This window comes from Drosophila tropicalis, unplaced genomic scaffold, assembly GCF_018151085.1.
Source record: "Drosophila tropicalis isolate 14030-0801.00 unplaced genomic scaffold, ASM1815108v1 contig_302, whole genome shotgun sequence".
Taxonomy (NCBI): domain Eukaryota; kingdom Metazoa; phylum Arthropoda; class Insecta; order Diptera; family Drosophilidae; genus Drosophila; species Drosophila tropicalis.
The window spans coordinates 829517-843213 of NW_027172757.1; the positions used below are offsets into that span (position 1 = coordinate 829517).

At 36.5% G+C, this 13697-nt stretch overlaps 2 protein-coding genes across 4 annotated transcripts; one reads left to right on the top strand and one right to left on the bottom strand.

The window, feature by feature from the left end:
* Positions 1-1899: 1899 nt before the first annotated feature.
* On the top strand, positions 1900-6940 carry muc (dihydrolipoamide S-acetyltransferase muc). 3 transcript variants are annotated; one of them, XM_068284164.1, is made up of 7 exons: positions 1900-2353; positions 3242-3423; positions 3489-3884; positions 4116-4336; positions 4404-4752; positions 4823-4925; positions 6155-6940. In XM_068284164.1, the coding sequence occupies exons 1-7, from the start codon at positions 2208-2210 to the stop codon at positions 6282-6284; spliced, it is 1527 nt and encodes a 508-aa protein (XP_068140265.1). In that variant the 5' UTR covers positions 1900-2207; the 3' UTR covers positions 6285-6940. The 3 variants fall into 3 exon arrangements, with proteins under 3 accessions (XP_068140265.1, XP_068140266.1, XP_068140267.1); XM_068284165.1 differs by having other exon boundaries at positions 4164-4336; XM_068284166.1 differs by having other exon boundaries at positions 3489-3794; positions 4164-4336.
* A 2695-nt stretch (positions 6941-9635) lies between these two features.
* Positions 9636-13440, bottom strand: LOC137572371 (retinaldehyde-binding protein 1). Its single transcript, XM_068284120.1, has 4 exons — positions 12910-13440; positions 12380-12635; positions 10034-10495; positions 9636-9970 (listed from the first exon to the last, which is right to left on the bottom strand). Exons 2-4 carry the CDS (start codon positions 12611-12613, stop codon positions 9788-9790), a joined length of 879 nt encoding a protein of 292 aa, XP_068140221.1. The 5' UTR covers positions 12614-12635; positions 12910-13440; the 3' UTR covers positions 9636-9787.
* Between the last annotated feature and the right edge of the window lie 257 nt (positions 13441-13697).

Genomic DNA, 13697 nt, shown 5'->3' on the forward strand with positions numbered 1-13697 from the left:
GTTTTTTTTTGCTAATGTATAGGGGCACGTGTGTGTCTGTGTGTGAGTTGATCGCTTGGTAACAGTCAGTAAGTGTGAGGGAGAAAGATAGACAGCGGGAAGTGGCGGACGAAGAGGCAAACACAAAGAGAGAGTGCAAAAAAAATGCCGGTTCTTTTCAGCTTTTTTTCAAATATAGAATATCAAGGGACTGCTGCTCCTCTCTTTCTCGTAATAATTAGCAAAACGAAAAAAGTTAAGCTTGATGACGTCACATCCTTCTCTTCTCTTTTGTGTTCATCGTTCTCTCTCTGCTGCTACTGCTACTGCTGAAAAGTCATTAGCACGTAAGACTTTGGCTGGGCTCATAAATGAAAAAATCTGCAAACTTAAAAAAAAGAGCTTTTTTTGCGCGTCGCATGAAGTCATCGTCACGCACTCACACACACACATACACACACGCACGCAGAGACGTAGTCACTCACACAGAGATCGTTAACCTTAAAGCTTTGTTGAGCATGTTGGAATTGTTGATGATGCGGATGCGGGGGGGAGATTTTGTGTGAAACACTGAAACCCTGGGATGACGAACAAGGTCGTTTCCTTTCGCCTTGTCTCTTACCTTGCGCGCTAATCAGTGACCAGGGCTGAGTAATTTTATTCAATACAGTCAGGTACCTGAAGTAGCGCGCGTGGTTTTAGACCAAGCTTCATCGCACCACGACGACAAAAAAAACCTTTTTTAATCCATTTGGGAAATCCCAAAGTTTTGTTTGACTCTCTTTTTTTTATTGCCATTTTTAATTTATTGTTGTTGTCTCCCATGTCTATTGTACTTCATCAGGTGCTCTGGTGTCCGTTTGTAACCCGGCACATGTTGAAGTACACTCAATATGTGGCGATCTTCATCTTTAAAGCTTAACTCTTTAAATGTTCTTTTAAAAAAAAATATCTTGAAATAAATAACTATTATTAATTTATGTAGAAACATGTTGTTGTGCTTATTTTCGTGTGGTATGGGATGAGGTGGCTTGCACCACCTGTTCTTTGTTTTACAGCTGTGGGCGGTAGCAGGGGGTGTGGCGGCTCAATGTTAAAGGAGTACTACCGAAAAAAATGTTTCGTCTGGCCTTCACTTAGTTTTCAATGCGTTCTCTGACCTCATTCAAATTATGGACATGTATGTACATATACAGTGGGCATAAAAAGTATAGGCAGACAAGTTATTTTCAAGGTAATACATGATTGTAATTGCAATTGAAACTTTAAAATTACACTATAAATTATTGTCACATATCCTTAAAATATATTAATAAAATATAAGTTGATGCTGCAAGTTTGCTTAGATAATTGTGCGACTTATTGAACTCAATGCCAATGACTGGAGATGCACCATGTGCAAGACGGCGGATCAAAATGCAAGGCTAAACTGATAATAAAATAATATTTGCAAAATATACATATGTATGTACATATATATGTATATTTACATCAGCTACAAAAGGCTGTCAAGGATTCGTATATTTGTATTTCGAAAGTAATGTATAGAATTTTTTTTAAACAAATAATTCTTGGTAAAAAAAGATTAATAAAGAAATTTATCTGAAGCTTGTTACAAAAAATATACCCGTCTCAACGCAGTTTTTTGGGTAGGTCAGATCAGAGACTTATAAGCTAATTAAATAATTCGGCTTAACGGAAATTTAATGACAAGGAGTAACTTTAGCTGTAAACTGATATACTAGGTATTTTAAATTTTTGACATTTTTTTGCAAAAACTCCAGCTTAATTTTTGTGTATATTTAATTAATTGTGTAATAATTTTGGAAAAATAAATAGTTGCTAATGGCGCATCACTGTGGTTATCGCTGCTATCGATATATTAGTTTAGTGTGGCCAACGGTGGGACACAGCTATCGATAACAAGTCGTGACCTAGTGGCGTTAAATAAGGTCGGCCAACATTTTTCGTGTCGTAAACTTTTTTCGACACTTTTTTTGCCCTCTCTCTCCGGTTAACGATTTTATTGTCTAAAATTTTACGAAAACTATAAGTGATTTTGTTGTATATCGAAGAACAACAAGTCATACACATCCCACCACTTAGCCACACACATACACACACCTTTCACACACATTCGACGAAGGAGCTAAAAGCCTACGGCAGCATAACGGTGGTAAACGTGTAATAACAACAAAAACAACGAAAGCAACAGAAAAAGACAAAAAATGCTGCGATCTATTGCAACAAAAGGAAGCGAATTAGGAGCCCTGCGTTCCCTTATCCTGCTACGGACGGCCCGGCGATCGCCTGGAACTGGAGTGCGCGCCCTTAGCACACAGCTGATCAACTCACGGAATCTCCAGGCCATCAGGTAGGTTGGGGGAGGAATATGCAAAGCCAGACGCAATCTTTGTGTTGAGGTTAGGGAAAAATCTGATGTTGTGTAATAATGCAAAAAAAAAATACTGCTGCTGCGGCTGCTACTGCAAGTAGCCTGATGGAGAGAGTAAGAGAGGGGAAGGTATGCGTGTGTGTAAAAGTTAATGTGTCTGTGTGCGTGCATGCGTTCGTTCCGTGTCTTTTCCCCAACTCCTCCTCCTCCGCTGGTCAGTGCGTGCTGTTTCTGTTCATTAGTGTATCGAGTGATTATACTTTTTTTTTTTTGTCTTTTTGACGCTCGCCAAGGTCGCCCACCTCAAATCATTCCCATTTCCATTCAATGTCGCATGATGCGTGATAGGGAAAAGAAGGGAAACTGATAAGCGTACGAAAATTATAAACGGCAACCTGTGCGTTTTCTATTCTTTGTTGTTTTTGCAATTGTTTACATCAACACACAAGAACAACAACAACAACAGCAGCAGCAATAATCAGCTGATTTCCTTATAATAATGATATAACTGTAATCGCATTTGTTTAACTCGAATTTAGCCGGTTAATTTGAGAAACAAGTTCGATAATCTGACCGTCTGGTAATGGGTTTTTTTTTTTTTTTTTTTTTTTTTGTAATTTCCAGTTAGTACAATGTTTAGGCGGATCAGTAACACAATTCTAGTAACTAAGAATGTTAAGTGGATCGAAAATCTATGTCGCAAAAGGAAAAACCCATTCAGAGAATGACAAGTTCAATCTATGTAGATATGATTTTCATTCCATTTAAAATATAGATCGTATATAGATCAGGTTATTTGTAACAATGAAAATTGCACATTTAAAATTTGTACATTTAAATCATTTCCATTTTCCATTCACCGTTAAGAACACTGACTGCAAAATTGGAAAGTCGAACCAAACCCGTTAGTGTCTGGAGCTATAACTTTGCCCGCAACTATGCCAGTCTACCGGAACACATCCGAGTGCCATTGCCCGCATTGTCTCCAACCATGGAGCGGGGCTCCATTGTTAGCTGGGAGAAGAAAGAGGGCGATAAACTGAATGAGGGTAAAGCAAGGAGTGGTTCAAATCGATTTTATAAATGTCTATATAAAGTATATTGTATATTCTAGGTGATTTGCTGTGCGAAATTGAAACTGATAAGGCCACCATGGGTTTTGAGACACCCGAGGAGGGTTATTTGGCCAAGATATTAATTGCAGGCGGTACCAAAGATGTCCCTGTGGGACAATTGGTGTGCATTATAGTGCCCGATCAGGGTAGCATAGCGGCCTTTAAGGATTTCAAAGATGATGGAGCAGGAGCTGCTCCCCCTGCAGCAGCAGCAGCAGCCCCACCACCACCACCACCAGCAGCAGCAGCACCAGCGCCTGTGGCAGCAGCTGCACCAGCTCCTCCACCACCAGCACCTGCAGCAGGTCAGACCGCCTCAGAGCAACGGGGCGATCGTGTTTATGCCAGTCCCATGGCCAAAAAATTAGCCGAAGCACAAAAGCTGCGTCTACAAGGTTGTTATTCCCCCTCCAAACTCCTACCCTGCTGTTGCATGACTTGCTTAACTAATCCCGCCCCATACCCAACACCTGCCCCGTGGTTGCCAAAAAGGGAAATCCTTGTAAATATTCTTGCAAGTCTGCGACAGCAAGGGTATTTGAACTTCGGCTTGCTGAAGTTAGCTGCCACGAATTTGTTAGTTTTGTTTCTGTCATGTTCTTACTAATACCGGCTTTTGTGCGCAGGCAAAGGTAGCGGCGTCCATGGCTCAATTAAATCTGGTGATCTTGCAGAAGCATCCGCAAGGGCCGCAGCATCAGGCGGCGCCGCCGCATCCAGGGCTCCAGGTGCTCGCTACACGGATATTCCTGTCACCAATATGCGTGCCATTATAGCCAAGCGTCTACTGGAATCGAAGACTCAACTACCACACTATTACGTAACCGTTCAGTGTCAAGTCGATAATGTAAGTAATTGAATTGTTTCCATTTCCCGACTCTCAATCTATTGGCTTACATTTTTATCATTTGCAGCTCCTCAAGTTGCGTGCCAGGATCAATAAGAAATACGAAAAGAAGGGTGTTCGCGTTTCGGTCAACGATTTCATTATCAAGGCCACTGCCATTGCCAGTCTTAAGGTGCCCGAGGCCAATTCGGCATGGATGGATTCAGTGATACGTCAATATGATGATGTCGATGTTTCAGTGGCTGTATCCACCGACAAGGGTCTTATCACTCCCATTATCTTCAATGCCGATCGTAAGGGTGTCATCGATATCTCCAAGGATGTAAAAGAACTGGCTGAAAAGGCACGCCAAAATAAACTGCAGCCCCACGAGTTCCAAGGTGGCACCATTTCGGTATCGAATCTGGGCATGTTTGGTAATGGAGATATATAATTGACCTTGCAATTTATCAGATTTTTTTTAAATAATTTGTTATTCCGTTTTAGGTGTCAATCAATTCTGTGCCGTCATCAATCCTCCGCAATCGTGCATCTTGGCCATTGGCACCACAACGAAACAGTTGGTATTGGATCCAGATAATATTAAGGGGTGAGTTTTACCAAATCTTCAATTATAATATAATTACTATCTTTAAAATATGCAATCATTGAACTCCATTTATAAATTATTCAAATTAACACTTTTGTCATAAGGACACACTTATAAAGCATGGAGAGATATTTGCTAATGAGCCTAATAGAAATGGGAAACATTTTATTTGCGTTTCAGAGAAATGTTTTTGAGAAGTTAAAAAAAAATAGACATTTTGATTTATAAAGGTCGATAACTTGATGCAGTTAGCTGATATTCAATCCGAGTTTTACTAATTACCAATATTATCATTTCGGAATGGAATTGGAGACCTTTACTTGCTTTCCATTCCGAACCAACTTACTTTTACTTAATGAAAAGTATTTGCCTAATTTTCCATTATATTATTCCACATTCCATTATATTATTTCATAAATTTTATTCGATTAAGTGTATTAATTGTAATTAGCAAGCAGAAGGAATATTGATTGAATACAATTAAAAATCGTTAATTTTTGACAAAAAATTTCGTTGAATAACATAAGTTTTTTAAATATTTGTTGTATTTCAAAAGTTGTTTCACTAGATTTCATGAGATTTTTTCACTTTTATTTTTTCCTGAGATATCTTTCAATTAAGAAGTCTTCTTGATCGATGGATTATAGGGCAGCTATACTATATTGTTATATGTCCGTGTAATTATTAAACTTCATATGAATTGGGCATTAGCTTTCTAATTAACTGTCTGTCTGGACAGACTTATATATTTAGCTATATCGACCCGATTGATCAAGTATATATATAGTTTATGTTTCCTCTGCTTTTTACAAGAATCTGACTAAAATTAAAAAAGTACATACAAGGTTATAACTTTATAAACTGATGAACACTTATTTTCATTTGAGATTTTACACAGAAGTTGAAAATGTAAAAAAAAAAAGAAAGAATTGTTATGTAGTTTCATTTCTTATATTTAAAATACATATAACGAGAAATATATTTAAATAAATGTTAGTCGTAACGAATTCAGAGCTTAGCGTTAAGTTAGTAAGTAAGTTTACTCTCCATGCTCAGATTTCTGGCTTCGAAATAAGTTTGTGACTATTTGAGACAGAAAAACTATCAACTATAGGCCACACGGCCTATATACATATGTAGATTCAAATTTATTGTGTTTTGTCATTTTGTCTCTCATTATTCCATTTACCCTATCTTACTTATATAAAATTTATCTTTGCTTCTTTCAGTTTCAAGGAAATCAACCTGCTTACTGTCACTCTGAGTGCCGATCATCGGGTTGTTGATGGCGCTGTGGCTGCCAGGTGGTTGCAACATTTCCGTGACTTTATTGAAGATCCAGCCAATATGATTTTGTAAATCAAACGACAACCAAGCACCAGCAAACAACATTAGCAAGCATCACCAACAACCAAACAAACAACAGCAACAACAAGAGCCTAGACTTGCGAACAAAATGCAAAAAGAATCATCGTACATAGGGGAGAAGACTCTGTTCGCCCCCCTGATAAACGACACAAAATGCTGCCCCCTCTCAACTACAATTAACAAGAACTCTCTGTGGTGGGATACGCGTTGCTCTAGGTCAAAAACTAATCGTTTCGGTGTAGTGTATATCTCTTTGGATATATATATATATAAAATACGTGTAAAATGTTATATATTTTTTAATCGGTATCCATTTGTAACAAATTTAATCGGCACTCAATCCGACTTTTAGTAGTAAAGTGAAACCAATTATGTATGAACTCACACTTCACATGATAGTTGTTTTTTTTTTTTTATAATGATTGATTCTGGTCATTGATATTCGAAATAATAACTCACACAACAACAACAACTCAAAGCGTTTTGTAAATTTTCCGTTGTAATTATTATTATCCTAGATAATGCTTATTTTATTATAGATTTTGTTGATCATTGTAAACACGAAACACGAAAGCAAAAAGTTGAAAAAGCCCAAAGACGCGTTGAATAAATATAAATAAAAATGAAAAACTAGCCAATTGTTTAAATGTCCTATGCGTTTTTATTAATTTAACATTTACATTTTGTTGCTATAAAAACATATATTTCGATATAAAATATAAAATTAAACTTCAAAAGCGTGTAAGAACATAAAAATCCATTGAAACGAATTGATTTCTTTGGAATTTAATTCATTTGAATTTAAAAGAGAACCCTTAAAAACATATTTTAAATATTTAATTAGTTGTTTAACCGAGTGTGTTCACAATTTTTAAATTTGTCAATTTTTTAATTTTATAATATTTTTACCAAACTTGGCTTTATTTACACTTGCCTTGATCTTATCTTTCCACCAAGTTCTGTACGAATTTATCCGCCCTCCGCCTGTACCCGGCCATTCCTGTCCTGGTCATGTTTTACTTGGATAGCAATTTAACCATATTTTTTGGGTTTTGTTCTGTACTCAAATTTTGCTCTCATCAATTTCATCAAACCAATATTTGACGTGTGCTTGGGATCGCATTCCGTTTAAAATTTAAGTCCTATTATGGGTTTCTCCAGTTATCCACAACTATAATCAAGGTGAATATAATGGGAAAAATGTTTCATAGTGTCTAAGCTACATTTTTTTTTTGTAAATTTTGAAATTTTTTTGAAATTTTTGTGCTTAAAATGAACAATATAATCAGTTATGTAATTTAAAGGATCTGTGTCTTCTGAAAATTCAAGTGAGATGCTGGATATTCGAGATGTGTCGATCCACTTTCGATTTCCCTTTCTAAAAACTAACTTAATTTGGAATGATTTTGAAAATGTTTTGTCTATAATATTGTTTTTATAGTTAATACTTTTATCGTGAATTCGAAAATTTCTCTAAATTTACTTGAGAGACTAAAAAAAACAAAGGAAATCCAGTAAATAGCGGTTTCAAAAGGCTTCAAAGCCTCAATGTGAACATGAATTGTATTTTTTACTGATATCGTCTTGGTTTGGACAAATCTTAATTAATGGGAGAGCAACTCAATCTGGCCTTTAAATTACCTTTTCGAAATGGTATATTAATTTTAGTCAAAAGTGTGCTACGCATAGAAGGAAGGATCTTCGACCATATTTGGTATATATGTATATTTTGATCAGCACGAAGAGACGAATTCATATATCCTTGTCCGTCCATCCGACCGTTTGGATCCATAGCTTGGACTACTACTTATTTCTACTACTATTTTTTTGTTCTATAGCTATATTAAAACTTTTTGATACCTTTTTTCATTAAATTAAGAGTTGTTTTAAAAGAAGAATTAATGATAATAAACGAATCTTTTTTGATTTCTCTTTCCAGAAAATTATTATAAAAATATTTTAAAGATGATTTCTCATGTTAACTTTCTTATGACCTCCTCTTACTTTTTATAATTTCAAAATCACATTTCAAATGGACTCCCTTTTTAGTCAGAATTTTTAATTTTTAATCCTTTAAATTCGCAAAATGATTTCTTTCAAAAAATGTAGTTTTTAGGATCTCTTCAGGTCCTTGTCCTTGAACTTGAATTCACCATGTCTAATATAAAAGACGAAAAATAATGGTTTATATTTAATTATTTTACTTCTATTTAGAATCAACCTCTTTTTGCCATTTTGCTTTGTCCTAGTCTCGTTTCAGTTATCGAAGAAAAATTCGTACAAAATGCATTTGGAATGAAACTCCATCAAATAGTCTTTCTCTATCTTGTTTTAATGATGATGATTTTTGTTAACAGCAATCAAATAAATGCTAGGGGAATAACAAAGCAGCAAAGGCAACCTCAGCCATGTCCAACTACGACAGAAAAGCAGATGGCTCATCAGATCCCAATCACTGCAGATCCCAATTTAGAGCCTATGCGCATTTCAAACCGTATCCGAAGATGCTTTAGAGGCCAGAAGCAACAGTAGAGCAGCACTAAAAAGAGAGATGTCCTGGACAAACCGCCTTATAGTTAATATGCGGGAATATTAATATTCCCCGCAACTATTAACGGGACCTGTGTGTTTTAAATCTTATTTGCATAGTTTTAAGCACGAATCAGACCCCTACTGCACATACCGCGATTCACTGCTGAACGGAAAGAGCTAAGTCATTGGGAGACCCTTCGCAGTCCATGACTTGATGGTTATCTTACATAGCTCGCAGAACAATTGGCTCGCAGTTAGCCACTCAGCTGCATCGATCATACAGCCCAGAATTCCAACTCTAGATGAGTATCTAGATGAGGCTTTCATGCCATCTCCCACTCATGGTAGGATTTAGACCGGTGAGGTGACGCCTACCCAAGGTCGATACCAAATCCCACACATTTTTCGGCTTTCAATGCTTTCCCCCTATACAAAAAAAAAGGGGAATAACCTTATGACATAAGTAACTACTTATTTCAACATTGTCATTTAAATAGATTTGAAATGAACATTAGATCAAGTCTATGTAAATACTATCATAAACAGTTACAAAATAACTTTTTAAGTAAGTCTATAAAAGAGACTTGGTCGGTTACATATATACGACATGCCAATTTAATGTCCTATCTAATTTGGAAGTTTTAGATCAAATCTAACCCAAAACCTACCATAGTTAAGGTAGTTACTGCAACTTTAGATCTGCATATAAGGATATTTAAACTGTTTTAGACCGATAACGAGAGAAAGTGTTTATTTATCATTTGGTTTAAAATCTATATGGGTTTCTTTTAAAACAAAAACACTTGCAAGTTTCTATTATAAAATTAGTTTTAATTTGTATTTTTTTTTTATTGCCAAATGAATTGTCACTAAAACTATAAAGAAACATATAAATGTATGTATTGTAGATAAGTATTTACAGATGTAAATGTAAAAACTAAAATCGCTGGACTATTGAATCATCACCACTGAGCAGGGCCCAATTCGCTCCATTCGGAGACATAGGCGGACTGTTTCTCCAAGGTGGGGAACCATTCAACGCCGCCATAATCAATGGCAGGTAGAGTGCCCTTGTAATTGGCCGGCAAGAAGGCGGGATCAAGGAACTTGTGCAGAGATTTCATGTCGCTGCCATGGAAGTGCATCTATGGGACATGGAGAGGATAATTAATACAAGTTCTGTTTCAAATTGAGGGACCGTTACTCACTCTCTTGTTCAGCTTATCCTTGACGAAGGGCTTGAAGAGGGACCAAACCATATTGAAGATGAATGGCTGCTTCACAAAGTGCACTTCCTTCATGCGCAGCGGCATGGCCTCTTGGATGAAGGTGAGCAGACGTTTCGAGAAACTGGGCGACAGGGCCTTGACCTGTTTCATGGCCAAACCATCAAAGTCCATGATGCAAACGACACCACGAATTTGGGTTTCCTCCTCCAATTGGGCGGCAATGTGTACCATATACAGCATGCGGAACATTTCGTCGCTGTTGATTTCCGAAGGATCCCATAGTTTGCCACAGTTGACAATCAGTACACGGCGACCCTTCTGATCGCAGTTCTTCAGGACATTTATAACGCTGCCCTTGACAAATTTCTCCTTCACCTGTGCCACCTCAAGACCATGCACAAGAGAAGCATACTCCTTGCGGAAATTGGCGGTGGTTTTCATCTACCAAAAACAACAAAAACAAACACAAATTGTATAGCCAATTAGTAATGCGCAATCCAGTGAAAGTATGCATTATGTATACGACATTGCTCTATATACGAAAATCGAAAAAAAAATTTGAATTTGGAATTGTCTTGTGCTTATCATCGTTTCTGTGTCATCGCAGTTCAAATGCGTATCAAATGGCTGAAGCTAAAATGGAATCATGTGTTTATTTCTTCTTCTAGAAGACTGTCCTGATCGGTCTTATCTACCATCTGATGAACTTTCAAAGTAAATCTAAACTCTCAATGGGGTTATAGACCTCTCTGTATCTCTCTCTCTCTCTCTCTCTCCCTCTGACTGTCTGTCTGTCTCTATTGAAGCGAGTCGCATTACAAATATACGATTACAAATGTATAAAGTTCGATAAGGTTATGAAAGTTATTTGATAATCGAAACTAAATATATTCATTCAATATTGATAAGCCAATCGTGTTTGTTTCTAAGGCGGCTGCCAATTTCTTGATGTGGAACAGAATTGTTAGCAATTTATGAGTAAATGATGTCTGGATTTGCAATGTATTAAACATTATTCTTTCACTTATGAATGATGTGTCATGCTTTGGCAATTTATCGGGTCTTATGTAAGTTTAGATGGCCCAAAGGTGAACCAGCTAATCTTGCAATATGATTTTATGGATAGGAGGTCTTATCTGGTGATACAAGTAATCTTTATAGTTAACCCCCTAACACGAGTCACTCGAAGATCAAAGATTTAAACTACCAATTTTTAAACCGATTTAAGTAAAGGTTAATTTTGGAAAATGTTCCAATTTCATGATTGTGGATCATGAATCTTAAAAGGGTTATGTGATTGATATATAGAAGAGATAGAGAGAGCGAGAGACAGTTGATATGGTTTTTGTTTCTTAAATAAGTTTAGTCCAAAGATTTATTTTGGTATTGTACTAGCAGGATTTACCATAATATAAAGTTATCTTCCCTCTCTCCACTTTAGATCAGGTATAATTATATAATACGATTGTGTTTTATATGGATATTAAAGTGATATTAATATTGCGCGTTAAAAATATTGTAAAAACATCTAATCAGTTCTATTTTTGTTTCTAAATTATTTTCACACTTAAATCGGTTTTATTTTCTTATCAGATTTGAAATAAATCTAAAGTGATACACGGAAATAGCAGAAATCTTTGAGATTCAGAAATTTTCGGAAAATGAAAGAGTTATCCGATCAAGAATAAAGATCTGAATATTGCAGAGTTCAAAACTTTAAGTCGACAATATTAATAAATCGTCCCTGGTGATACACTGACTAAAAGGTCTGAACGAAAAGGAGTACGCTTTGCCAACACAAGCGGGAAAGGGAAAGTTAATTTGTATTTCAATATTTCAAGAACTGGCCTTAGTATATACTAATCTCTAATTAGTAAGCAGAAGCTTGACATGAGATGGTTTAAGACTGGAAAACACAGCTGCAGATTTCTCAGGAAGGAAACGAAACCAAACATCATATTTTACCTTATAAACTGATAAGATGTTAACATCAAAGGCCGATATGGCCCTAAGATGAATGATATTACCGACCGACTAGATCCAATATGATATAATGAAGGATAATACAATAATTTGTCATCTCATTGCTATTTGATATACTTCTTACATACATATACTTCTCAGAATGATAAGATCTAATTGTAAGATTAAGAAGACTATCCTATCCCTTGCTAACTCTAATCAAAACGGTCAAGTTTAACCAGATACACCGACAATAGTAACCTGTCTAGCTCTCAATATGATGAATTTCTGCACAAATATTTCAAATTTTTCTTATTTCATCTCCACATTAGATCATTTTCTTCTCCAACTTTCAGTACATACCTTTTCCAAAGCACTTTCGGGATAGAAATGACAGGCACGTAGGAAGATGGTGAGAAAGGCGTCGTCATCCTTGTAATTCAATTCTGGTGTGGCCTTTAGCAATTCCCTTAGTTTTTGAATGGCCTCCGCTTTCACCTCATCCGTTTCCCTTAGTTCGGTGCGGGCAATTTCCAAAGTTTCCGGCTTCACATAGCCAAGACGTAAATTGAAGGCCTCTTCACTTAGATCGGTCATTTTTGTGGTTATTAGTTAGAGCCTGCGTGTTGATTTGGATTAGAATTAGATAGATAGTTAGAGAGTGAGAGAGATGTGAGATTGGTTTTGGTTTTGTTTTTGTTTCTGTTTGTTTTATTAACTATTACGGCACTTGGCAAAATGCAACAATTTGTGTGCAAAATTGCATTTTAATTTCGTTCACTATTTGCATTAACTTTGTTTTTGAAAAACAATTTTATTGAATTAAGTCATGATTTCGTGTGTGTATGTGTGGGTGTGTTCGTGTGAGTTTTGATTTAACTGTAAGTATTTACCTAAGGCAACAAATTGAAACGTTAACGCTTGATTATTATTTTTCCAAGTTTTTTTTTTTTTTTTTTTATATTTTTGCCTGTCAACGTAATTTTTTTTTGATTTTGCCTTCCTCGCGGCTTGGGAACAACTGAATTTTGGTTTGCGCTTCAAAACCCTTGTGAGTTAACTTCTAAGTATAAGCAGCAACAAATTAAGCAGGCAGCAGTCGACAGCGACGGCGGCAGCGGCAGAATCAGAGGCGATCGTCGACGTCGACTTCAACGGCTTTGACTTGACTTCTATTTTCTTATCTACGACGCGACGTCGACTTTGACGTCGACGTTGAGTCTTCGCTTCGCCTGTATTCCGTTCCGTCCTCCGTTTAATGTTGTCTCGCTTGTCAATCACCTGATGACCTTTTTTTTTGTGTTTTTTTGGCTGTTGGTTGATGGCGAATTCAGCTCCCTTGAACCTTCCCCAAGTTCAGTTTTAGGCTCGGCTCAAGTCACTTAGCCATTTCGTCATATTTGGCAGTGATTTTGAACCCTTGATCTGACCCTTATTGTGAAATACAGGTGGGAAAATGAAGAGAAAGGCCAACACGCTTATTGACAGTGATATTAATTGCTACTCATGTTGGCGTAACTAGTAGCTGGGTAAATAGTTTGCGCTTTAGCGTAACGATTGAATGATACCTATTAAATTCCACAAACGAAAATAAGGAAGACATTTCCTGACTGACAAAGTTAGTTAACTTGGCGTCTTCTTGAAGGTTAATGAGGATAATTTCCTAACCAAGTATGATATT

Bases quoted from the DNA above. Each gene is read 5' to 3' on its own strand.
- muc (XM_068284164.1), top strand. From the start codon at position 2,208: ATGCTGCGATCTATTGCAACAAAAGGAAGCGAATTAGGAGCCCTGCGT. The intron at 4,337-4,403 runs GTAAGTAATTGA...TATCATTTGCAG, and splicing joins TTCAGTGTCAAGTCGATAAT to CTCCTCAAGTTGCGTGCCAG. The intron at 4,753-4,822 runs GTAATGGAGATA...ATTCCGTTTTAG, and splicing joins ATCGAATCTGGGCATGTTTG to GTGTCAATCAATTCTGTGCC.
- LOC137572371 (XM_068284120.1), bottom strand. From the start codon at position 12,613: ATGACCGATCTAAGTGAAGAGGCCTTCAATTTACGTCTTGGCTATGTG. The intron at 10,496-12,379 runs GTATGTACTGAA...TGTTTTTGGTAG, and splicing joins CCGAAAGTGCTTTGGAAAAG to ATGAAAACCACCGCCAATTT. The intron at 9,971-10,033 runs GTGAGTAACGGT...CATGTCCCATAG, and splicing joins AGGATAAGCTGAACAAGAGA to ATGCACTTCCATGGCAGCGA.